Raw genomic sequence first — 25,605 nt, forward strand, 5'->3', positions numbered from 1 at the left:
CTAAACAATACCCTAAACCATTCCTCAATTATAGCATGCATGGATATAAAACGGAGAACTAGGATAGAAACAGATAGAAACGGATAGAAACGGGGAAGATAAACTCACCTTCGACGTTCTGGAGTTGAGATTCTCGTCGGGGGCTCTTGTTTGTCGTCGGAGCTCGTCGGGGTTCGAGGGAGAGGATGTCGTCGATGTTTCGGGGGATTTTCGTCGTCGTCGTCGTCTTCGGGGTTGATCAGTCGTCTTCGGGAAGTTGGAAACGAGAGAGAAGGAGTGAAAGGAGAACTGGGGAAAGGGAAACGACGGGGGAGAATGAAAATCAAATTTTTTTTTTTATTTTTTTTTTAATAAAGGGTAAAACTGACCTTTTGCCTTGGCAAAAGGTCAAAAATGATAAAATTATAAATGACATGCTAAAAGTGGTAATAACCCTCTTATGAGGGTTATTCCATCAAATTTCCCCATAAAAGAAGTGGAGTTATAATTATCATATTTTAACAACTTTATAATCATCATATTTTTGACAAGTTCTATAAAATTCTTAAACTCCATTTTTGTTTATTATTTTTAACCAATCTTACACATTTTTACAACATCTAATATTTTCATTGAGACATTTGTACAAAGCCCTTAAGAGCTGGTCTAATGTTAAGTTTTTTTTAATATATTTTTCACTAATAATTTTTTTCAATTATTTAATCACTTAATTTATAAATTATAATTAAAAATCCATTTTTTTTTTTTTTATGAAAGAATATCTTATATCTCTGATTTTTTTATTAGAATTGTTAATGTGGGTCCTTCCAAAATATAGTACAAGTAAATAATAAGATTTAATATTTGTTTGAATTAGAAAGTTAGAATGTGAAATAAAAGAAAAATATAAAAATAATTTTGTTTAGTTTATTGAAAAATATAATATATATTTTCAGACAGACACGGGAAACTTTAGTATGAATAGAAAATAGCAATCAGCGGATATCACTCCAAGCAACTACCACTGTATATAGTAGCATTTCCGCGGGAGTAACACTACTTGTCAAGCCTTTTTGTTTGCTTCTACGGAGCCACAGATTCCCGGTCGGTGGCGATGGAGGTGAAATGGACAAAGTTCCTGCCGGCGATCGTCATCCTGATTATCAGTAGCACTCTCGCCGCCGGAGATTATGTACGGCCGCAGCCGCGGCAGCTCCTAGATTTCCCCTGGAGCCGGAAGCCTTCTTCTCATCCTCAGCAGGTCCATTTCTCTCTATCGAGTTAGGTTTTGATCTGGCTATTAGAGAATATGTGCTTCTGTTGTAATAAGTTGTATGTTTTTGGTCTCAGATTTTTAATTTTTTTTTTGAAAAGGTAAAGGGTCTTACTATATGGATAGGAATTGTTGTGATCATGGATCTGATGAGTATTTTTTAAAAGTGAACCATGGTTATTTCACTGGCAGGTGCATATCTCATTAGCAGGAGATCATCATATGAGGGTGACATGGATCACAAATGGTGAGCTTGCTCCATCCATGGTTGAATACGGAACCTCACCTGGGAAATACATCTATATATCTCAAGGAGAAAGCACTTCATATCGTTATCTACTTTATAGATCTGGGAAGATACACCATACAGTAATTGGGCCATTGGAATATGACACTGTTTACTACTATAGATGTGGAGGAGAAGGTCCTGAGTTTCAAATGAAAACCCCTCCTTCTCAATTTCCAGTTACTTTTGCTGTGGCTGGGGATTTGGGTCAGACTGGTTGGACTAAATCAACACTAGACCACATTGACTTATGCAAATATGATGTACACCTGCTTCCTGGAGATCTTTCATATGCTGACTATATTCAATCTCAATGGGATACATTCGGAGAGTTAGTTCAACCACTAGCAAGTGCAAGGCCGTGGATGGTAACACAAGGGAACCATGAAAAGGAAAGCATAATCCTTGTTGAGAATGATTTTGTTTCCTACAATGCTAGATGGAAGATGCCATTTGAGGAAAGTGAATCCCCTTCAAATCTTTATTATTCCTTTGAAGTTGCTGGAGTACATATTATCATGCTTGGCTCGTATACGGACTATGATAAATATTCTGAACAGTATAGCTGGCTGAAGGTGTGTGCTTTATTCATCTTGAGACAATACTACTGGTTTGCCTTCTTTCATTCCAAGTCCAAAACATTTTTAAAGTTCAGAAAAGCTTGCTTATATGATATAGTTTGTCATGTTATATTTTAGTTGGATTCTTTCTTAGCCTAGATATTTGTTAGGTCTCTGTCAAGATGAATTATTCTGTGCACAGTTGACAGTATTCAAGTTCATTTTTAATATACATTTATCATCCTGATTCATCCACATTAATTAACTGTTAGGCGTCTGATGGGGCTTCATGTTTCGTTCATTCATCTCTATAATTTAACTGTCTTGTCAAAATTATATTTATTTCATTGTTGTCCCTTGGAGACATCGTTCTTTACTTCATGTTACATGTGCCTGAAATAGAAATAGCTGTCAACATAAATACTCTCTCCTAACTAGAAACATAATTTCCTGACTTAAATACAGATAATTGTCAAATTCTCTAAATATTTTTCTTGTTTTTGATTAGGGTGCCAAATAGATAATCATGACTAAGTCTTTTTTCGAGAAAATAATCTTGACAAAGCTGCTTTGTCACTATGCTGAAACAAATAGATGAATGCAAGTATTGATTTGTTGAAATCCCCACATTTGTTCTTCATCAGAAATATTGAGTTGCATGGCCTCTTACTTTTCCATGCTTCCTTACATGTTTGTCTTGATATATCTCACATTCTTCAGTGGCCAAAAATAAAGACAACAGATTTTTCATGCACAAAATAAAGTGTGTGATCCTACACATCTTATTATCTCCCCTTGCATCCTCTAGTTTTACTGATACGGATTGCAAGTAAAAAGTAGATAAATGGTCAATCATTTGGGTTCTAGGGATTTGATTCCTATAAATGGAGTCTGGATTATACTTCTCTTTTTCTGGTTTATAGGGTGATCTATCAAAAGTGGATAGAAACAGGACACCTTGGCTACTTGCACTATTCCATGTTCCATGGTACAACTCTAATTGGGCTCATCAAGGTGAAGGAGATAACATGATGGCCTCCATAGAACCCTTGCTACATGCTGCCGGTGTAGATATTGTCCTTGCTGGGCACGTGCATGCATATGAGCGATCAGTTAGTTTATTCGTATTTATGGTTTGTTTTTCGATTTAAAATATTCTACTACACTCATTCTTTATTTTTCTTTGTCAGAAACGTGTATATAACGGTAGATCAGATCCTTGTGGTGCTGTACATATTACTATTGGGGATGGAGGGAACAGAGAAGGTTTAGCTCACAAGTATGTTCTTGCTCAAAAATTATATTGATCACAACAAGATAAGATGTATTATAAATTTGTACCTATTGTTTGCTTGGTTTCTAGACTGAAAACTCACATTGGAAAATGGAAAGCTTTGTTCAAAATAAAACACTCAGTTTGAGAAATTCAGTCAAAACATGTCGACTCTGCTGGGGATCGAACCCAGAATCTCTGGTTTCGTAGACCAGCGCCTTATCCATTGGGCCACAGAGTCTTTTTGTTTTATTTCTATTTTTCTTATTTCATTATGTATTCTTTCTCTTTCAGCTCGTTTTTAATCAATCGAATGCTCCTCGGGTTCACAAAAATTTATCTTTAATGAAAAGTTTACTCTTTCTAAAAAAAAAATAAAAAAAAATTACCAACATTTGGATCTCAACTCTGTTTATGATCCTGTTATCTTGAATTTGGATCTTTGACATAACTTTAATTGTTGATTCAATCTTTTCTCCAACTTTTAGTTCTCTTTTTGAACTAAACTAATCATTAGATCCTAATTTGAACATCTTATTTTAGATTTTGGCCTAGTTTCTACACTTTCCTAATTTTATCTATGGAAAGATTTTGCTTCTTTTTTTCCCTTGCATGCTACCGTTGGTTGTTGAAATTGTGTTGCTGGTTTTTAACATCAAAACGGGCATTCTTCATATATATTATTGCTATGTCAAGAATCTGCAACATTCAGAATGGGGAATGAAATAGTGTGCAGCAGTTACTAAAGGCAACTCACCAAATTTTTATACAAAATGATTTTGCAGGTACAAAAATCCACATCCAGAATGGTCTGTCTTCCGCGAAGCAAGCTTCGGTCATGGTGAGCTCAGGATAATCAATTCAAGTCATGCTTTTTGGAGCTGGCATAGAAACGATGATGATGAGCCTGTGAGGTCGGATCAGACATGGATCACTTCTTTGTTTGGATCAAGATGCCTTTCTGAAGAAGGGACTAACTGAGTACTCTACTAACCGCTCGTTAGAAGTTAGAACTGTTAAGATCCAAATAAGTTACTTCCATTCCATGTCTAATGTGAGTCTGTGAAGTATTTATAGTTCATCCTGCAATAGGTTGTGCAGTATAATGTGCCATGCATGATGCATGTATGGTATATTTGTACTAAAATGTTATTAGATATTTGTATTCACTTCATGCATGTATGTATGCATAAACACATTTGCTTTCCTGACTTCATTAACTCACTCTATGAAATGAAATCCAATATTGCTTTAAGTAGCCATTATATGGATTCCTGTGAAATCTGAGTGTCATTCTAAGCTTCTTCTTTTTTATTACTTTTTTTTCCTGCAGTGCATTTCCAATGGTCAAAAGTCTATATCTTAGTAATAGAACTCTTGTTATAAAAGAAATCTGAATTAGTTTAGTGGTTTATATGGTCCTGAAGTCGATGGACCCTCTGGATATGCTTATAATTGTTATAATCAAGACACTTCTTACCAATATTGGGCTTGAGGTTTCTTTTGGTAAGAAATGTGTATTAGATAACAGAATTGGAACTGGAATTAGAATAAGAGCTACGTTGATTTATCGATAAATAGAGAGGTCAATTAGAAAAGGAAAAAAATGATGAATGGATAATTATTTATTTCTTTAATAGATATTTCCAGATATAGCTAGAGGTTGAATGGTTGCAGCCATTGATCTGCATCAATAAAAGAGACATTAAGGAAATACAAAGCTTGTGTATCATTAAGCCTCTGTTCATAGGGGACTCTTTGACTTGTATTGGATCCTGCTCCTGAACACATATACTCACCATAGAACACACTCCTGTCATCATCATATTTAAATCCAAAGGTTAGTATTTGTCAATACAAAGAAGAAGAAGATATGAGATACAGTCTGCTTAACTGGTCTTTGGAAGGGTCCCCAAAGTCATTCCAGCCCTCGGGTGCTATAATATCAGACATGGAAGTATACGCATATACAACTTTGGAGAAAGGACGCCAAGCTCGGCCCAGCCATATCCTCCCCGTACCTCCTATGCTGCAATTTACAAACGAGTAACCGCTGTTTTCGTCCATGGAAGACCGTCCCTGAGCCGTGACAACCCCATTTATGCTCCTGACGCCAGGTGGCACTTGGCTGGCTATTGAAGTGATCTGGCAATTCTACAAAGAAAAAGCAAGGACGGTGACGTTTTTGCTTGAATAAATGTGTGTAATTAAAACTTAGTACTACCTCATACAATGACTTTGCATTGCCAAATATGAAGTCAATTGAGCCTTGAATATAACAGTCTTTGTAGTAATGGCGGCCTCTATCATCATGAAGAGTGTCCTGTGCTCCAAAGAATCCGCAGCCCCAGAAGGCAGATTGGTCTCCCGCCACTCTTATTGCCACTGCCTGCGCTCCTACATCTCCCGGTTTCGGTATGGGCGCTACATTCTATCATCAGCAATTAAAATTTTGCACCAATCATTTAAATTAACTCTTCTTTTATTTTTTATAATCGAACTTGAGACCTCAACCCTGGGTGGGTGGGTTGACATTTTATGTACCTAAACAGACTCTAATCGTCGAATTGCCAATTCAGTCATCAATGTGACTGGTTTGAGAGTAGATTGGCAATTCGAGGTTCTAAGAGTGGACGGAATTCAAAAAAATAATGATCTCACCATGAAGCTAATGTTTTTGGCAATAAAGTTGGCTGCAAAGACTTGAACAGAGCCACTATAGAAGGTTCCATGGGAAGAATTGGCCGTGTCATTCCACACAATAGCAGTTGATAGATAGCCCTGTCCTTGAAAGGTGATGTTTGTTTTTGATTTTGGGACAACCACCTTTTCACTGTTTTATTTTTTGCACAATTAAAACCATACACAAGTTTACATTCTTAAGAATTTAAATAAGAATCCTTACTAGTAAAGGCCACTGTTAATCCAAACTATGGTTCTTTTTAGACTGGGAACTTGGACTGCATCCACAGCCGCCTGCACAGTGGTGAAATTGCAACATCCATTCTGGTCCACGCAAATGTATGAAGTGGTATTTGTTCCCGGAGGTGGAAAATCAGCCGGGAAATCATCACATATTGATAACATTACTTTTTCTTCATGGCGGTGGTGGTGATGCTGAGGGTGGTGGTGGCGGCGGAAGTGAGAATTTATATATCTTATTTCTAATAGTTTTGAGAAAATGGAAGATGAAAAGATGAAGCTGGAAATTGAGGCTGAGCCTGAGATAATATGTTTGAGATGTTGGGATGCAATAATTGCACAAATGGCAACTGCAAATGCAATAAGAACTCTGCTTTTGGTGCTCCCAACCATGCTTTCTTCCTATTGGTGATTTGATTGTACTTTGGAAAGAGATATAAATAATAATACACTTGAAGTGCAAGAATAAAATTATTGGCATGTCTTACAAATCACCCTTCTTCTTTTCTTTATTTAGTTTTTCTTTCTATTATAGAGAATGGATACTGATATTTCTGTTATACCTACCAAACTTCATCTCTCATTTTGGAGAATACTTTATATTAACAATGGAAAATATAGCCTAATTAACTATATGTAAGTTTCACTATTGAGTCATTACCAAAGTTAGCTTATCTCAAAGGAATTCAGTAATTTATTCCTTTTACATTATAAAGTTGTGAAAACCTACCATGCTTGTGCCTGGTTGTTCACTTTTAAAACATCAATTGGCCAAAATCAATCAATTTTTATTTTCATTGTCAGTTAATGAAGATAGTGATCTACTCCATCAATTACATATCAATGTAAATAAAACACCAATAATCTAAAACTGGTGAATCATGCATTCATCAATTAAATCATCCAAATCATCGCTATATAGAGAAACCCTAGTGTACTAGAAGGTGGGTTAGCAAAACAAAACAGGACATGTTCTATATGCCTCAAAAGACAATGCAAATCTCTTTGCTTTGTTGAAAACATGATACATGTCAATGAACCTGAAATGTGATCAAGAGCCACCACAAGGGTTTCTAATGAAAGTGAGTATAGAAATGGCTATATGGGCATGACAATGATAATATCATTTCTATATATATAAGATGCAATAAGTAAATTAACCAAATCATTCAAAGCAATTCAAAGATAAATCCTTACATTATAAAAATCTCAAAATCAACAAAGACAATCCAAAATCATACTAAACATCAAAATCAAAACAAATCAGAAAACCCCTTTGTCTAGAACCTGAGCTTAGTGAAGAACCACCTGTTCTTTCCAGTCTTGAATCGCTCCTCAAGCCTAGCCTTGGTCTCCTTAGCAGCGGTCACCTTCTTATCACGAGATTGCAGGCAATCTGGTGTGACCACATCCTTCAGATCTACATCAAGGGTGTAACGAGTCGGCATGATGTGATTATAATTAACAAGCTTGATGAACGCCTTCACGCGAGACTTCTTCGCGGTCTTCTTGGCTGAATCCTTACGGATGACCTTCTTGGGGTACTTGGAGATTCCGGCGACCAAACAGTGTCCATAGGGTTTGTCCCTGGTTCCATCGTCGAAGGCACGGATGATCACAGCCTTCCTTCCAGCATACCTTCCCTGCAAAACGATGACAGCCTTGTTCGGCTTAAGGAACTTCACCATCTTGTTCTTCTTTCGCTCCTAAATCTCCAACGAAGTGGAGGCGGCACAAACAGATAGCAACTATCTTATATACATACATAAAGTGAGTAAAACCTAATATGAGATGGCAAAGTAGCCTAGCCCAACTACAATATGGGCTTGTGTAGTATATATGCCCAAAACAGAAACTAGGCTAATTCAACTAAAAGAAGTCCAGCCCAACTACAATATGGGCTTGTGTAGTATATATGCCCAAAACAGAAACTAGGCTAATTCAACTAAAAGAAGTCCAGCCCAACTATAATATGGGCTTAAGTAATATATATGCCCAAAACAGAAACTAGCCTAATTCAACTCAAAGAAGTCCAGCCTAACTATAATATGGGCTTAAGTAATATATATGCCCAAAATAGATAAAAACTAGTTTGAAATTAAAGTCTATAAGAATATTTAGTGATAAAAAATGAATTAACATACAAAAACATCTTGATTCTAAGTAATCAATATTTAAATTGAGTTTAATAATATAAAAAACTAATATCTGGACATTTTTTATATATTAATTATATTAGTTAAATATATTAAAATATATAATTTAATATATTAAATAAAAAAATTAAAATAAATACTAATATTTTTTAATTTATATATTAAATTATAATTTGTTATATATATATATATATATAAATTATATTTCTCACTATCATATTTTATAATTAGTTTGGATATGATCTCATTTTTTTTTATAATGTTTGAAATTAATCATTGTCAAAACTAATCACATAAATTATTATCAATGAAAAGAAGAAACTAATTTGTTTATTTTTAAAAGAATAAAGTGATGCTTTTTTTAGTTTCAAATTTATTATTTTTAACATATTTTTATTTAAATAATTTTAAAATAAATAATAAGTTAACAAACAATTATATAAGCAAAGTAGACTAGTACAACGAAAGAAGTCCAGCCCAACCTACCATGTAAGCAAAGTAGACTAATACAATGAAAGAAGTCCAGCCCAACCTACAATATGGGCTTGTGTAATATACATGCCCATGTAAGCAAAGGAGACTAGTACAACGAAAGAAGTCCAGCCCAACCTACAATATGGGCTTGTGTAATATACATGCCCATGTAAGCAAAGTAGACTAGTACAACGAAAGAAGTCCAGCCCAACCTACAATATGGGCTTGTGTAATATACATGCCCATGTCCAAGCCCAAGCTCACTGTATAGCTTGTATAAAATGCGGAGGGAGAGAGAGAGAGATAACGTTCAGTCACATGAGGATGTGAAGATAAATTCGTGAGGGAAGAAGATTTCAGTTTGATTCAGCGACGAGGAAGGAATATTGCTGGAAAGCTGAATACAAATATGTCTCAGACGTTGCTATTTCTTAAGCCTTCTGCTCCTTCCACTGCCAATTGGAGGTTCGTCGCCGTTTTCTTTCCTCTTGAACCGACTTCATTCTTCTGTACTAGCACATAATCTCTCAAAGATACGGTCTAATTCAGCTCTCATGTTGCCAACTTCATAATACCCAATAATACAGTTTGTATTAAACTTCAATTTTTATATGTATAGCTATCGAAATTGTGGAAAATTGAATTTTAATTTCTTCCCATCAAGCTATCGAATTTGTCTTTTAATTTCCTTGACTTGTGACTGGGTTGAGCTCATATATGTAATAGCGAAGAACAATTTGCATTATGATATTTCTAGTGTAGAATGACTAATTTTTTTAATCATTAATTCAGGAGACCAAAGATATGTGAAGGCTTAGTTGGCATCAATGTCTCTATCTGTAGAAGAAGAGCAGAGATTGTTTGTCTTGGGATGTTGACTCCAAGAAAGTTCATGCAGAGGAGGAAGAAAGTTGAAAACTTTAAAGATGCAGATGATGAAGCAGATCAAAAGAATTGGAGGAAATTGATGACGGAAATTGAAGAAACTGGGTCAGCTGTTTCAGTTCTCAGAACCCAGAGAATCAGGAACGAGCCTCTTCCTAAAAACCTTGTTTTGGGGACTTTGATTAGGTTTAAACAGCTAAGGAAATGGAACCTTGTCAGCGAGGTATCTCGTTATTATCACTATCAAGATAACAAATAAAGGAATATTTCTTAACTGACAGCATTTAGTAACTAAATGATTGCTAGATTCTTGAATGGCTTCGGCAACAGCATTGGTGGGATTTTAACGAGATGGATTTGCTCATGCTTATTACTGCATATGGAAAGCTGGGAGATTTTAACAAAGCCGAAAATGTATTAAGTTACATGAACAAAAAGGGATACAAACCAAGTGTGATATCCTACACTGCTCTTATGGAAGCGTATGGAAAATCACGCAAGTTCAATCAAGCAGAGGCCATCTTTAGAAGAATGCAAACTTCCGGCCCCGAACCTTCTGCATTTACATATCAAATCATTCTGAAAACATTTGTCGAGGTAAAAGACTGTTATTTGTGAAGAACATTTATTTTCTTTTTGGTTATAAATTTTGTATTCTTACTTACCCGGTTGGGTCTTGTAGGCAGACAAATTTAAAGAAGCAGAAGAGACCTTTGATACCCTTTTGTCGATGGATACGCCTCTCAAGCCTGATCAGAAAATGTTCCACATGATTATTTACATGCACGGAAAAGCAGGGAACTTTGAGAAATCTCGGAAAGTCTTTTCAATGATGAGTGAACGAGGAGTGCCAAAATCTACAGTTACTTTCAATAGTTTGATGTCATTCGAGACAAACTACAAAGAGGTTGCAAGAATATATGATGAGGTAAAAGTGATTAATGATATCGTTTATTTGTTGTTATTGGTCTATATTATATGATCCACTTTTGACTTGAGAAAGGACTATTCTGCAATATTTTAGATGCAAAGAGCTGGTTTTGCACCTGATGTTGTGAGCTATTCCCAACTAATTAGTGCTTATGGAAAAGCAAGAAGGGAAGACGAAGCATTAGCTGTTTTCGAGGAGATGCTCGATGCTGGTGTTAGGTGCATATAAATGTCCAAATTCTTGTTATTCTAAATGTGCATGCCCATTTGGAAGCACTTTCTTGTCAAATATCTCCTGACGAGATCACGTTTGAAAACATAACTTAATCATTTATTAGTGATTTCTCGTCTTCATCCGGGTTCAAATCCAAGATTTTATTAGCGGTTTCTCATCCATATCAACATTCAGATCAAGAAAACAGAAAGTTTCTAAATTGGCCCATATAAGAATCTTTTAGACAAACTCCTCTTATGTTCTCTTTTCTTTTCCAGGCCAACACAAAAATCTTATAATATTTTGCTTGATGCATTTGCCATCTCGGGAATGATTGAGCCAGCACGAACCGTCTTTAAGTCTATGCGAAGGGACAGGTATTTAGCTTTGCATATTTTTTACTTTTTAAGTTTGTAACATATCTTGGTTAATCTTTTGTGTCTACTTGTGGCAGATGCACCCCTGACCTTTGCTCCTATACGACGATGCTATCTGCTTATGTGAATGCATCTGACATGGAAGGTGCTGAGAAGTTCTTTATACGAATAAAGGTTGATGGGCTTGAACCAAATGTTGTTACATATGGTGTATTGATTAAAGGATATGCAAAGATAAATGATGTTGACAAAATGATGGAGAAATATGAACAAATGCTTGCTGGTGGTATCAAAGCTAACGAAACTGTTTTAACCACAATCATGGACGCATATGGCAAGAACCGTGATTTTGACAGTGCTGTCATTTGGTTTAAAGAGATGAAATCTTGTGGAATTTTACCCGATCAGAAAACGAAGAACGTCCTTCTCTCTTTGGCAAAAAGTGTTGAAGAACAGATGGAAGCCAATCAGCTCTTAGGAGAATATGAACATTTGGCTGGTGAGGAAAAGATTTGCGGTTTGTCAAAACTTTCAAATGTTAATCATGCAAACAGCGATAACGAAGACAGTGATGAAATCGATAGTGAAGACAGTGATGACATCGATAGTGAAGACAGCGATGACATCGATAGTGAAGACATCGATAGTGAAGACAGCGATGAAGAGAAAGAAGACGAAGTGGTAAAATCTGATGGCAGGATTGAACTCGACAGTTTTCTCCAGCAAACTGTAAGTTTAGTTGAATTGTGAAATTAGAAGTGTTGTGCTTTCTGTATTTTCAGCAAACATGTAGTAAAATGTAGCCCTTGTATCTCTCTATATTTTTTTGACAACATAAAGAATTTTGGTCCATGTCTGTGAGTCCCCTCTTTGTTATAATCCTCTATTTAAATGTGTAACTGTCACTCTTCTTCCCTAAATTATAGTTGTATAAGAGATATGTTAATATAGATGATGAAGGCTTACCAATTTTTGTCTGAGTAATTGATTGAGAAATGGTATTTATACATAATTCACCCGCATCTGTCCCATACACAACACAATAGTATTGTCTTTTAAAAAAAAAATTAGGGTTTATTCTCAGATGCTCAGAGGGTGGAAGGCCATAATTTTGTCTTCATTTCGTTAGACAACTAAAGAAACTAAAGAGTTTTTCATATCTTAAAGCATACGATTTTTTCCGATAGGATAGCAGAGCAAACTTTGTTACACGAGGAAGACAGGTAAAGGAAATTTGTGTCCATCAATATGTTTTAAGATACATTACATCAAGCCAATAAAAGCATCTGAAAAACTCTTTCATTGTTCATGGAGCAACAACTTCTTTTAGGAGATATATCTATTAACAAATTTTCAACAAAACCAGAGAGAATAAATGCTTGAACTAGAATGAAGCCACTGGCTGGCGAGACGAAGACTGCAGCTGGGACATTGCAGTATCACTTTCCTCACTTTCCTCAAAATTTACGGGTAGCATCTGTTTAACAATTTTCCTGTAAATGAAAAATTACAGAACCAATTAACTTCTCAAAGTGTAGAAAAATAAGAAAATTGAAAATGCAGAAACAGAGATTTCTGACATACTTCCTAGAAACCAGAGTTTCATCTGACAATGCCTTCTCCAATCTCTCTTCAAATGGTGTTGCATGATAATAAATTTTCTGGTCCTGAAAGCATCAATGAGACCACAATAAATTGGTCATTCACCATAACAATGAATTGAAACTTAAAAAATATAAAAAGAAATAAAAAGAAGAGATAGACAACCTCCTTATATTTAGTAGTCGAATTTGGAATTCCTTTTCCATCCCATGGCTTAGCTGGAATTTCACAAGATTCATCTTCGGTGGTCCAGTGAGCAGCCACCATGCCTATGATAGGCCTATCTCCATGACTTATGCCAATATAATCCCTTTTACCAGGATTAGTTGATAGTGGCTTAAACCAATCAGACAAGCTTTCCTCCACCTTTAACTCTGTATCTGAACTTAATTCTGAGACTTGATGATGGTCTTCTCTACCACAAGTGACGACTGGGTATACGTACTGGGACCTAATTCTAGGGTTCTTCACCATTCCAAATTCATCCAGATTTGTGGGGAAAGCCGTTCCTGGCGTTTGCATCTCATCAGTAAGATTGAAAGGTGTTGGACAAGATTCAGCATCTGAAAATTTTTGGTTTTCCATTCTTGATGAAACTGAACCTGTGTCATCTTCATATTTGAAATGCACGGATTTATTTTTACTGATTTTATCTGTAACCGTATCTTCTGTAGAGATGAGTAAGTCAGTGGGATTTTCCTTGGCAGCCTCACTTTCACCAATTGAACTGTCAGCATTTACTCCAGGAATCTGTCTACCAAGTGTGCCTCTTCAGGAATATAACCATGGAAACACGATAATTGTCAGTTTTAAGATAAAAGACAACGGTCATATAAGTTCCTTGCAAACCTATCTATACATAGTGGAATATCACACATATCAAGAGGAAATTATTATGGTGATAGATAGAAGGAGCGAACAAGAATCCTGGGTACTACTGTTCTTGATTCTCTCATGTGCTATTAAATACTTAGTTCTAGTACATGCATTTTAATATCGCAACAAACATGTAAAAATAAGATATTAATTTCAGGACATGTTCAGATTATCTCTAAATAATGGAATCAAGGATTATTACAGTGACAATTAGCGGGTAATTCTTGAAACTTGGTCCTATTTGGAAACATTTGTATTTATGTAATTGGATCCAGATCTGATTCAGAATTTGAGTGGTTATGCTATTAAAAAAGTAATGTTTTAGATATGTAAAAATGTTAGACTGATTGCTAAGTATAAGCTGATAATGCAATTTCTATATTATAAGCAATTTGATTAATAGTTAGTTATAGGCTATTAGTATGTATAAATATAACTTCTATTGTAAAATTATGCTATGTTGCATATTGAATGAATTGTCTTCCTTTCTAAAGGTTTCTTTCTCTTCCTAGACAGCTATTTTCTTTTCACCCTTGCTTAAATGGAATTTTTCATCAATGTGATTGTAAGTTCAGTTTCCAAATGCCACACTCAAATTTCAATTGGGTCATGCCATGCCACTTAAAGACTGATTTATGTAAACAATGGATTTTTGATTGGGGTTCTGGAAAAACCATCAGTTCTACATGAAAGCACATCTCCCTATAATGTGGTGGACAATCCTGGAAAGAAAGGAACAAAAGAACTTTCCAAGAGAAGAGCTACGGCAAAGAAAGAATCAAAGACTTTCTCCTTTCAAGCGTTTGCATCGATCAAAAAATAGGGGTTTGCCCAGTATGAGAATATTTCGATCTTATAGGAATCTAATCTTGTAACCTATTTGAGAATATTTATCAGCATTGTAACTTTGATAGCTCCTCACATTCTTTCTCTTTCTTACAAGAATGTTGACCTTTTCAAAGAAAAGTTCAGTTTCCAAATCTGATCCCAATTGGGTATACATCCATTTAAGAAATCTGAAAGGAAATGTGATTCAAAATGAAGCCATTATTAAAACATTTGCAACAAAAATAACATAGCCACCCCCTCCTAAATTAATCTAATACTAGTAAAAGATGGTAAGCCTGTTTGGAAGAAGAGATTAGAACAAATAATCACATGTTATTGTTCCATAAGTGAGATTTTGCGTAAAAATTGAAATCAAATGCATTCACAATTAAATAGGGCACATATAAACTTGCAATACTGATAAATATCCAAACCTTTCGGTTTGTTTCAACCACTTTTCAGAAACTTGGATAGGAGTTAGGGGAGGCTTTGAATCTGGAGTAGCAAGCAACGAGTCTTTATGTTTGTACAGTTCTTTCCCAACTTCATTTTGAGACTCAACTGATGTAAACAAGGCTTTGAGAGATCCAGCCTGGTACAATAGTAACCAAAAGAAGATAGCTTTAACATGCCAATCAAAAAATGAAAAATTATTACATTTACTAATAAGGTTAAATAAAAGAACTTATAGCTCAACTTGAAAAATGAGGAATTGAATTGTCAAAAGCAAATGTAAAAGCAGATAGCTCATTATGCAGTTATACTTGCCTTAACGTGAAAAGGAAAATAAACTAATAAATTCAACAATGTTAAATTCCAACTAAAATAAGTCAAAATCAGACCATGTCAATTCATCATATAGCTCAAATGGCAATGGTCTTACCTAAGAGACTAAATATCACAAGTTCATTTCTCGCTAAATATCCTCTGATTTAAAGAGGATCATAGCTGTGGGGAGCATGTTAGCTACCCCGAGAATAAACCCGGACCATGTTGGCCTTTTTGTATGGTCTTTTGTCACTATGACAAACAACCAAATAAACATTTGAAAAAAAAAGAAAAGAAAAAAAAAGTGTGATCCAAAAATTCTAACCAACATCCAAGATTTTGGCAGCTTTCCAACACTTTTCACCAAAATTTGGCAACTTTTCATACCAAAAGAGAGGGAAAATATCACTTTTTACTTTGACATTGATTGTGACAAAATACTAGTTTGTAAATAGGCATATATGTGATGTAAAATATAAATAGTTTGAATTCATACAATAAAAACATACCTCAGCCTTGAGATCCATCTCATCATCATTTCCCTGCTGCAAAAAACTGGAAAGAGAATTTTCCTTGTCCTTGTATGGTGAATGAATTTTCGCTTCAAACAACAAAAATAACAATAAGAACATATTTCACGACTTCATATTCATTCTACACAATCTAAGCCCTTCATATATATGTCAAAAACTACTTCGAATGGGCTGTTAGGACTAAGCCAGCACAGACTTAATCCAATTTCACAACTGAAATGAACTAACTGAAAGAAATGTGGTTTTTAAATCACCTTCAGTATGCCGATGATTTTTCAAGGACCTGGGAGATCTGCCTCTTTCCTGCTAGTTACAAGAAAGGATATGGAATCATAAGAATTGTGATCCTCTAAGAAAATGCAAGATAAAGAAAATAACCCATCGGGTGTGATCCAATTTAACCCAACACAAACTAATTTGGAGGGTTTTCTATGAAAACAATTTCCCAGAAAACGTGGCATAGCGGAGCAAAGGAAGAGATAGTGACCTTTGGCTTGCCGGACACTGAATCAGTAACTAAGTGAATTTGAGAATGACTACCATCATTGATCCTCAAACAACTGAAGAAACAACCCATTTCTTGCAAACACGATCTACCCAGAAGCCGCCTGCAATAAGGATTGAAGTCGGATCTACGTCATTAGAAATCGGACAATCAAAATCAACTAGAGTTTGATAGACGCAGTTTATCAGAGAGTGAGCTAGCGTTTTGTAAAGAGGAAATGGGAAGAGTGATGAAGCAGAAGCAGAAGCAGAAGCGGAAGCAGAAAGAGATATGCTTGCCTATTTACACTGCAGCTTCAGATGACTTTGACCAAAATTTAAAAATCTCCGGATATTCGCATAGTTAGGAGATTTGAAGGATAACGTTTCTGAAGCGGAAGACGACGAGTAGCATTTTCGAGAGAGACCGGGCGGTGGGATTCAAATTCAAGACTCGGATTTTAGGAATCGGAGGGAAACTGTTGACTATATACTTGATTTTTTTTTTCAATTAGCAGAAGAGAGAGATGTTTGAATCAATTAGGGCGGCTGTTTGGTTTAGGTTTTTTCTTAAGGTAATTTTCATTATAATTTAGCAAGAGTTTTATTTTTAAAAAGGTAAAACAAATATTATCATTATATTTTGAACTTTTTCTCTTTGAGAAGGATATGTTCGGATTTGAATTATTAAAAAAGACTAGTAAAAAAGGGAAGAATAGAAAAGAGAGATAAATTATTTGATTTTTTCAACCAATTAAATTATTCCACTATTTTTTTACCCAAATTCTATCTCCTAATTATTTATCTTTAAAAAAAAATTATTATCTAAATGATGGGGGATAATTTTGAAGTAGATATATTTTTGGTAAAATTATTTAAAAGTAAGAACTCTTTCGTTTAACCTAAAACTTAATGTCGACAATATAAAAAATAATAATTTAAAATAATATTACGAAGAATGAATTGAATAATGTGACGAAGGAGAACGAAAGTGATATAATATTTTTTGAGTTATAAGTTATTTGTTATTTAAATAACAAAACTAGAATTCAAACAAGACCAAACATTTTGGTGGCGTGGTTGTAAAGTGATTTAACTTTGTTAATAAGGACGGTCCAAATGTCCAAATAGAATAATGTAAAGTGTCATCTTCTTATCCATATTTACACCTTTCTTAAAATCCAAAATAATCAATAAATTAAATTTCGATACCTAAAATATTTTGTAATTACCAATAAATCAGAACTCATTCACTAATTAAAATGAAAGAGTTATGTATAAGAAATGTCATTTCCAAAGAATGATATATATATAACCAAAATATAGAAAAATGAACACAAATACAAATGTAAATGAAGATCCGAAACTAAGTAAAAATAATAATATTTTCACTATCTAAATGGAAGAAAAATAAATTGAAAACAACAATAAAAAAAATTAAATATGATGAGTAATATCTCAATTGACAAAACAAAATCGAAAATAACCTATAATAAACCAGTTCCGATTGAGATGTTAAATGCACATAAATGTTATCAAGTCTGATACAATAACGAATAAAAAATTATCACACAAAAAAAACTCAAATTTGACCGAAGTTAATATAAACCAAGCCCCTCTAATTATAAAAAACTACTTCCAAGAGTTTTGCAAATAAAATAATTTTTTAACATAATCTAAATATTTACACTAAAGGATAAAATGAAATTATACCATCCAAAACAAAATATAAAAAAAAAAGTATTGCACAATGGAATATTAGAATATTGCACATTATTAAAGATGTTTTTTTATAGATTAATTATATTATTTATTAAACTTTGCTTCATCAAATTTAAAATATTATATAAATATATAAATAAAGTGAAAATAAGTTGAGTAAAAACTAAAAATCTCATTTTCACTAATTAGGTTGAAGTTATATTTGAACGAACTTATTAAATTTATTAATATATATTTTTTAAATATTATTTTATCCTAATAAATTATTATTTTTTAAATAAATTAAAAAGAAAATAATGTCCAAACTCAAGCAAGGTATTCAGACTATTCTTTTGTAAAATTGAAGAGGTTCTTTAAAACATTAGTTAAAGTTGAGGGACATATTTTATATAAGTAAAATGTGAAAACCCCAAACCCTAGTTCTATTGATAACTCCGTATAAAACATAATAGACCGCTCCTCTACTAAACAGATCGGCGGCGAGGAAGCCTGTGTGACGCCGGAGAAAGAGTGAAGAAATGAGAAGAAGGTTGAGCGATGCATGAAGTGGGCAACGGAGCATGTGGAGAAGAAAACCTGATGAAACATAGTAAAAATGGGGTTTTTACTACCATGATGTTTCAATAACAACAATAGTTTTCAATCTGAATCCTCAATCTATGTTGCTTCCACCTCGTCGCACCGTCTCCTCCTTCTTCTCTGTTTCCACATCTCTCTGTTCCGTTACACACTCGTTTCCGGCCAGGCCAGGCCTCATGATGATTTTGTTCTGAAGGTCCAATCGGCCATATAATCAAACCATTATTCATTTTGCATAACACAGTTGATGTGATAAAAAAAAAGAGTACTATCTGTAATTTTCATTTTGTTAACCGGTAAAGTAAATTTTGATAAGAACAATAAAAACCCATATTCACATTCATTACATTGAGGAAGATGATTGCAGCAGCTTTGATATTGGAGTGTTACTTTCTTCCAACATTTCATCAAAGTTGATTATGGGTGTTGGTGTATCCATTTTAGATTTTCTGCACAAAACTTTTCAGCTGAAAACCATGTTTCTAAATGATAATCATATAAACGGACATCAATCAAATCAATTAATCAAACTACTTACCTGGAAGAAACGAAAGCTCCATCTAAAAGTGCCTTCTCCAATCTAACCTCAAATGGTGTAGCATGCCATTTAACCTTCTGATCCTGTTACAACAAAATGACATATTGAAATTCCTTGTTTTTGTTAGTTTAGTTCTGTGTATGTACTTTAAGTGCGTACCTCCTTGTATTTGTGAGTTGTATTTGGAATTCCTTTGAAATCAAAAGATTTAAAACGAGCTTCTTCTTCTTCTACATTCCAATGAGTAGCCACTGTACCCATTATGGGTCTATCGCCAGGAGTTCCATCAATGCAAGTGTTTTTGTGTTGATCATCAGACAATGATTGGGAATTTAACTCTTCATTGACTGAATTCATAGTCTCTATCTCTTGATCAAGAGATTCCTCTTTCAGTGACTTCAACTGAGGTAAATTATGATCAGTTTTCAGAACTGGATAAACATACTCGGACCTAATACGATGATACTTGTCGTTTCCCATAGTAGTTCCAGATGGGAACGCTGTACAAGGTGTTTGCATCTCATCAGTCAGTTTCAGTGGTGTTGGATATGGTAAAGGCATTGATGAAAATGAAGTCTCATTGTTATTGGCTTTGCATTCAAAATGCACAGATTTATTCTTCAATTGTTTAGTTGAAACAAAAGCTGTAGAAAAGGCCATTGGTGAAGTGATAGTTTCTTCACTAAGCCTGCAACTTCACAGATAAATATTGCATAAGATTAACTAAATGGCAGCCTTGAACAGAAAACAAAAGCACAGACCTGTTAGCTTGAATGGGAGTCATGTCAGGACAAAGCTCAGCTTGCTCCTCCAAGTTGAGGTTTTGAATGCTTACATTAGGTAGCCATGAATGAAAATTTGGAGTCTCGGAATCTTTAGAAGAAGAAGAAGAAGAGTCTTTTAACTTGCTACACATCTTCCTAATTTCGGCAGGAGTTTCAGGTAAAGTGCCACAAGCTTTAAGAAACCCAGCCTAACATTTCAAAACAGAAAAGGCTATAAGAAAGACTGAGCTTCTTTACCATTGAAGTGAACTATCATGTTAACATATAGTTTGAAAGAAAAGCTAAAATGACAACTGAAAAAACGAACAAACCTCAGCCTTGAGCTCCCTCTCCTCTTTCTCATCCAAATGAATCTCAGATAAAGAATTTACCTTGTCCATAGATGGTGGTGAATGTTCATCGATTTCAGTTTGGTGTTCTATATCTATACACACAACATTATCACAAGAGATAAATGCAATTATTATTTGTCAAAGCAGTCTTACTAAAAATCAGTTTAAAGTAACTTACCTCGATTTATTTGAAGAGGCAAGATGGGCCTCCTGTAAATAACAGGCTCCTGAAAAAGATGCAGATTAGAAACCCTTAAGACATGATTCAAAAGACAAGTACTGAAAGAACTTAACAGACTTACTCGAGCTTTTGACAAGACAGGCTCCGCTCTAAGAAGAGAGTACGGGCTCTTATCATCGTTGAACCGGAAGCAACTGAAGATATAATCCATTGAGTAGGAGAATCTACTGAAAAATATGCAGCAATATGAGTCAATTTTGTTTTACAATTTGAAAGATGACAATCAATTACTTCACAGTGGTTCACAGAAATGAAAGAAAATCTTCCATCAGATATCTTTGCAAGCACATCATTGAATTCATAGAAATACATACAAGAATCAAAATCCAGACGTTGCTTATGCATAAACAAGCAGCTATTCTACAACATACATTCTTCTTGGGCGATTCACTACTCTCTTGCTAATTATATAGGGATGATCTGAGTAGAATAAGCACGCACACAATTGTATATCAGCTTCTATATCGTTTCTTGTCAATAGCTGCAGTGAGCGATATAAACATGATTTTGATAAGAAAATGTACTACTGATTCCGAATTCCTTTCAGTATGTTTCACAAACAAAATATCCCTATCAAAATGGAAAGGAACATGATTTTGACCTAAAAAGATCCCTCAAATGCAAATCTTAAACATCGGTTAATTATACAAGAGTGAATGAGAAGAACTAAACCTTTGATGTAGATCGGCGTCGAATTGTGGCGGAGGGAAAGGAGAAATTCCGATTTGCTGAAAATAGAAGAGACTCTCCTTGAGCTTTAGGTTAGAAGCAGCGGATTCACCTAAAGAAGATTTATCTATCTATGTATTCTCTTACATTCGCCGGTCGGATGGAGCGGCCAAGACAGTCAAGAAGGAATCATCAAAGGCGCGATTAGTGTTTGAATTTGTATACTAATTCAAAAACGCCCATACTAAATATCCTTGTTTCGATTTAAACCTCAAATTTCTTCTACATATTCATATGAGCCCTCCTTTGTTTAGGAGCTAGAGCTAGAGCTATTATACACATTTTTTCACCCAATTTCAAATTAAATAGTTTCATCATGCTAGATATTTTTTTTTTATTTCCTACTAATTGTATTATTTTCTTTATCGATTTCAACCATAAAAAATTGTTATATTGATTCAATTTAAATCAAAAAATATTTTTTTAAAGATAAAGTGAAACATATATTATTAATCTAAACTCGAATTATATTAAACAATGTTATAATTATAAAAAAAATTATATATATTAACTTTAATTTCGTTTTTGTTTAATAATAATGTACTGTGTTGATTATTTTTAGTTAGTTAGTTATTTAAAACTAAATTAGATACGTAAATCAAATATTTAAACAATTATATAACCGACTAAATATTTCATATATATATATATATATATATATATATATATATATATATATATATATATATATATATATATATATATATATATATATATATATATATATATATTTTGATAAATATAAGGTTGGATGTAGAGTTTAAATTGAATATATATCCATAATCAATCTTATATTTGACTAATAATTTTTTTTTAATCTTAATCCGGTTAAAAAATTAATTCATTTCAAACTCAAACTTATATTCTTCTTATTATTAAATTATGTTTGAATTTTGAATTGTATTATATAAATTTGAATTATTTAAGATATTGTTCTAAATGGATCAATTTTTTACCTTTAACCTAACAAATTAAATTATTTAATTAATTAATTTAGCACATTTATAAATAAACAATATCAATTCATTCTTTTTGTATTTTATATATCACGACATTTAAACCATGTTTGTTAGTTTAAAACGCATAAATCTTGAAAAATATTTTATTTAAAAAATAAAAACATACAAAAACGTTAGATTATACACAAAGTTATATTATTGTAAAGTTATTTGAAAATTAAATATTAAATTTATCCCTATTAAAATTTTCTTAATGTTTTCTCAAGTTCCATGTATATTTAGTCAAGTAAAGTGAAGGTATAAATTTTCAAAAAAACACTTAATTTAAAAATATGATATCTTAAATATTTTTTTATTTAAAACTGTGACAAATTATTTTTAAAAAACGATACGTCATAATAAGAAGACGACAAACATATTCACGTGTAATAAAATTGTAATAATTCAAGTAATATATGAAACATTTTAAATTTGAGTTTGAGATGAAAATATTCAAATTAAAATTTCAGATAACAATTAAAACAAAATCTAAAAAATATTATGCAATAATGACTAGTTATTTTGCATCAACATAAATGATATCCATATGAACAAATGTATGGTTGTCAAGAACTTTTACCTATTTTTTCTGTATGTTTAGACATATTTAATATTTTTGATTCATTTAATTTGTTTTTTCTTCGTCTAATATGACTTTAATATTATTATACGTTTTTTTTTTATCTGTTTAACATAATTTTTATTTGTTTTAAATTATTTTAATATTTTAATTATTAAATCAGTTGAAAAAATAACAAGTGAGATTAATATGAATTATTTAAATAATATTTAAATAATTTATACTAAATAAAGTTTTGAATATATAAACTCGGTTAATTTTCAGAAACAAATTAATTCATCAAAGAATTTTAGAATAATAGTGATATGTTAGTTTTATATGACTATACTATAATGAATAAATATATTATTAATGAGTTTTAAAACTTTTATTTATTTTTCATTTGACTATAATGGAGATAACATAGTAAAAATGAAGAGAATATATTAGAGTTGGTAGATAATTATTTTATATTAGTTTGATAAGAGAGAATTAAATTAAATTTATTTAATTTGAGTAATTTTGAGTAATCTTAATCCAACCCATATGAAACCAACCCAAATTAACTTACCCAAATTAATATTTTGGATTTGGGTGAGGGTAAGGGTTTGGGTAACCCCAAGATATGCTCACCTCTAATCATCATCATTGTTTTCACCACTTTCATTATTCTCTTCATCGCCAACATCTATGGTCTGAACATGAAGGGTTTCAATGGTTGTGACCGCATATTGATCGTCTGCCTTCTCTCATTCATTTTTGTTTTCGCTATATAAAAAAGGATAACAAATTTGATAAAAGACATTCATTTAACTTTTTTCTCATCAATACCGACCTCTTCCTCTTCGACCTCTTACTCTCATTACTTGGTTAACTAATAATATATTTTCTTACATAATAGACCTCCATATTACTAATCTCGTGACCTTATTTATGCACTCAACCATATCATAGTACCAACATATTTTACCATCTCATCATATCACCAACTTCTTTACCCTCAATTCTTCAGTAAACCAACAAATTCATTCATATATTTAACCATCAATCTTTTTTGTTCTCCAATGAACATCTCATTACTAATTTCGTGACCTCCAAGTATTTTGTACCTCAACCATCTCATATAATTACCATCACCTCTTTACCCTCACTTCAGTAAACCAACCACCAATCCAATTGACCTCCCACTTTCATACTTTGCTCAAACAACTATCTCAGTCACACATTTAACCACCAATATTCTTTTTTCCCAATAGACAACTCTCATTACTATATATTATGACATCACACACTTTTACACGTCTCTTATCTCTCGTCAAATCAACTACCAAAACCCTAATTAACCTCTCCATTTTGTGACTTCACACTTTCAGACGCCTCTTATTCCTCGATAAATCAACCACTAATCTCAATTGATCTCTAATATCGTGATCTCACACTCAAAATCTCATTCACATATATTTTTAACCACCAATCACAATCGACTTCTAATCTCGTGATCTTACGACCATTTCTTACCGGTCTCTTATCCCTTAGTAAATCAACCATCAATCTCAATCTTACTAGCCTCCAATCTCTTGGGAAACCAACCAATAATCCCATCGATCTTTAATCTCGTGACCTCATACTTTCATATGTTTCTAATCCCTCGACAAACCAACTATCAATCACAATTGACCTTTAATCTTGTGACCTTACGATCATTTATTATCAGCCTCATATCCCTTGGCAAACCAATCACTAATTCTAATTGACCTCTCATCTCGTGACCTCATTACTTTCACACGCCTCTTATCTTTCACTAAACCAATTACCTACCACCAATCTCAATAACATTCCTCTCTTATCTCTCGTCAAACCAACCACCGATCTAAATCGACTGCTTATCCATCGACAGACTAACCATCAATTCTAATATTAACGACCTCTTATTCATCGATAAACTAATTACCAATCACAATCGACCTCTCATCTCGTAACCTTACACTTTCACACTTACATGCCTCTACATTTTTTATAAATAGAAATTATATTGTTAGAAATGTACGCGTTTAAAAACATCCGTCCCGAAAAAATGATTTTTTTGACTTTTAAGAAATAAATATAAAATATAAATATCTCTTTGATTTTGAAATTAAATTAAATTAAATCGGGGAATTGTTTAAAAACCAGTTTGAGATTAAATAGTCGCCACCTAAATTTTCTTATAAAATTAGGAAAATAAATTATTGGCATGTAAAACAATAACGCATTTTGAAAAGAGATTCTTTAAGGGTTCGAAGCTTGGTTACACGGAAAATTTTGACGCTATGTCTCACATGCCCGTTAAAAAAACAGTCTCTACTTATAATATTTTGGCCATTTTTAGAAAATATTTTACACTTATTTTATTCGTTTATTTGTCAATTCCTTTATGATCTAAAATATTATTATTAAATCAATCTAAATCTAAAGTGAATACTTATTAAATATAATAAAGAATAATAATAATTATTCACAAATAAATAAATAAACTGAGAAAAGAAATGAGAAAATAAAAGGGAATTAAAATTTATTATATTCATAAATTAATTTATGATTATAAATAAATTAACCCACGAGAGTTTTATAATTGGGACAACAAAATTAAAACAAATATTTAAAAAAAAAATCAAAATTTTATTTTTATTAAAAATATTATATTTTTTTTTTGAATTTTTATAA

At 33.0% G+C, this 25,605-nt stretch overlaps 6 protein-coding genes and 1 non-coding gene across 13 annotated transcripts; 2 read left to right on the plus strand and 5 right to left on the minus strand.

The window, feature by feature from the left end:
* Window positions 1-976: 976 nt before the first annotated feature.
* On the plus strand, window positions 977-4,648 carry LOC124914403 (purple acid phosphatase 18-like). The gene is made up of 5 exons (XM_047454946.1): window positions 977-1,240; window positions 1,445-2,113; window positions 3,022-3,210; window positions 3,289-3,377; window positions 4,157-4,648. Exons 1-5 carry the CDS (start codon window positions 1,094-1,096, stop codon window positions 4,350-4,352), a joined length of 1,290 nt encoding a protein of 429 aa, XP_047310902.1. The 5' UTR covers window positions 977-1,093; the 3' UTR covers window positions 4,353-4,648.
* Window positions 3,540-3,612, minus strand: TRNAR-ACG. The gene has a single exon. It is a non-coding gene; the product is annotated as a tRNA-Arg (tRNA).
* Window positions 4,649-4,925: 277 nt separating the features above from the next.
* Window positions 4,926-6,801, minus strand: LOC124914405 (probable pectinesterase 8). The gene is made up of 5 exons (XM_047454947.1): window positions 6,277-6,801; window positions 6,033-6,204; window positions 5,596-5,802; window positions 5,266-5,525; window positions 4,926-5,184 (listed from the first exon to the last, which is right to left on the minus strand). Exons 1-5 carry the CDS (start codon window positions 6,684-6,686, stop codon window positions 5,028-5,030), a joined length of 1,206 nt encoding a protein of 401 aa, XP_047310903.1. The 5' UTR covers window positions 6,687-6,801; the 3' UTR covers window positions 4,926-5,027.
* A 601-nt stretch (window positions 6,802-7,402) lies between these two features.
* LOC124914406 (60S ribosomal protein L27) lies at window positions 7,403-8,035 on the minus strand. Its single transcript, XM_047454948.1, has one exon. It carries the CDS (start codon window positions 7,979-7,981, stop codon window positions 7,574-7,576), a length of 408 nt encoding a protein of 135 aa, XP_047310904.1. The 5' UTR covers window positions 7,982-8,035; the 3' UTR covers window positions 7,403-7,573.
* Window positions 8,036-9,229: 1,194 nt separating this feature from the next.
* On the plus strand, window positions 9,230-12,284 carry LOC124914402 (pentatricopeptide repeat-containing protein At3g59040). Of its 2 annotated transcripts, none has more exons than XM_047454944.1 (7): window positions 9,230-9,388; window positions 9,716-10,031; window positions 10,115-10,405; window positions 10,491-10,736; window positions 10,833-10,957; window positions 11,231-11,329; window positions 11,407-12,284. In XM_047454944.1, the coding sequence occupies exons 1-7, from the start codon at window positions 9,333-9,335 to the stop codon at window positions 12,077-12,079; spliced, it is 1,806 nt and encodes a 601-aa protein (XP_047310900.1). In that variant the 5' UTR covers window positions 9,230-9,332; the 3' UTR covers window positions 12,080-12,284. The 2 variants fall into 2 exon arrangements, with proteins under 2 accessions (XP_047310900.1, XP_047310901.1); XM_047454945.1 differs by having other exon boundaries at window positions 9,235-9,388; window positions 9,719-10,031.
* A 202-nt stretch (window positions 12,285-12,486) lies between these two features.
* Window positions 12,487-16,959, minus strand: LOC124913658 (protein JASON-like). 3 transcript variants are annotated; one of them, XM_047454070.1, is made up of 9 exons: window positions 16,720-16,959; window positions 16,424-16,544; window positions 16,191-16,242; window positions 15,913-16,004; window positions 15,070-15,227; window positions 13,534-13,700; window positions 13,097-13,440; window positions 12,914-12,996; window positions 12,487-12,822 (listed from the first exon to the last, which is right to left on the minus strand). In XM_047454070.1, the coding sequence occupies exons 2-9, from the start codon at window positions 16,511-16,513 to the stop codon at window positions 12,714-12,716; spliced, it is 1,095 nt and encodes a 364-aa protein (XP_047310026.1). In that variant the 5' UTR covers window positions 16,514-16,544; window positions 16,720-16,959; the 3' UTR covers window positions 12,487-12,713. The 3 variants fall into 3 exon arrangements, with proteins under 3 accessions (XP_047310026.1, XP_047310024.1, XP_047310025.1); XM_047454068.1 differs by having other exon boundaries at window positions 13,097-13,700; window positions 16,720-16,954; XM_047454069.1 differs by having other exon boundaries at window positions 13,097-13,700; window positions 16,191-16,239; window positions 16,720-16,949.
* A 1,636-nt stretch (window positions 16,960-18,595) lies between these two features.
* On the minus strand, window positions 18,596-21,469 carry LOC124915556 (protein JASON-like). 4 transcript variants are annotated; one of them, XM_047456299.1, is made up of 9 exons: window positions 21,289-21,469; window positions 20,678-20,780; window positions 20,554-20,602; window positions 20,355-20,467; window positions 20,020-20,231; window positions 19,418-19,952; window positions 19,259-19,341; window positions 19,068-19,169; window positions 18,596-18,910 (listed from the first exon to the last, which is right to left on the minus strand). In XM_047456299.1, the coding sequence occupies exons 2-9, from the start codon at window positions 20,765-20,767 to the stop codon at window positions 18,895-18,897; spliced, it is 1,200 nt and encodes a 399-aa protein (XP_047312255.1). In that variant the 5' UTR covers window positions 20,768-20,780; window positions 21,289-21,469; the 3' UTR covers window positions 18,596-18,894. The 4 variants fall into 4 exon arrangements, with proteins under 4 accessions (XP_047312255.1, XP_047312257.1, XP_047312256.1 ...); XM_047456301.1 differs by having other exon boundaries at window positions 20,415-20,467; window positions 20,678-20,783; XM_047456300.1 differs by having other exon boundaries at window positions 19,418-19,946; window positions 20,678-20,783.
* Between the last annotated feature and the right edge of the window lie 4,136 nt (window positions 21,470-25,605).

Source organism: Impatiens glandulifera, chromosome 9, assembly GCF_907164915.1.
Source record: "Impatiens glandulifera chromosome 9, dImpGla2.1, whole genome shotgun sequence".
NCBI classification, from domain to species: domain Eukaryota; kingdom Viridiplantae; phylum Streptophyta; class Magnoliopsida; order Ericales; family Balsaminaceae; genus Impatiens; species Impatiens glandulifera.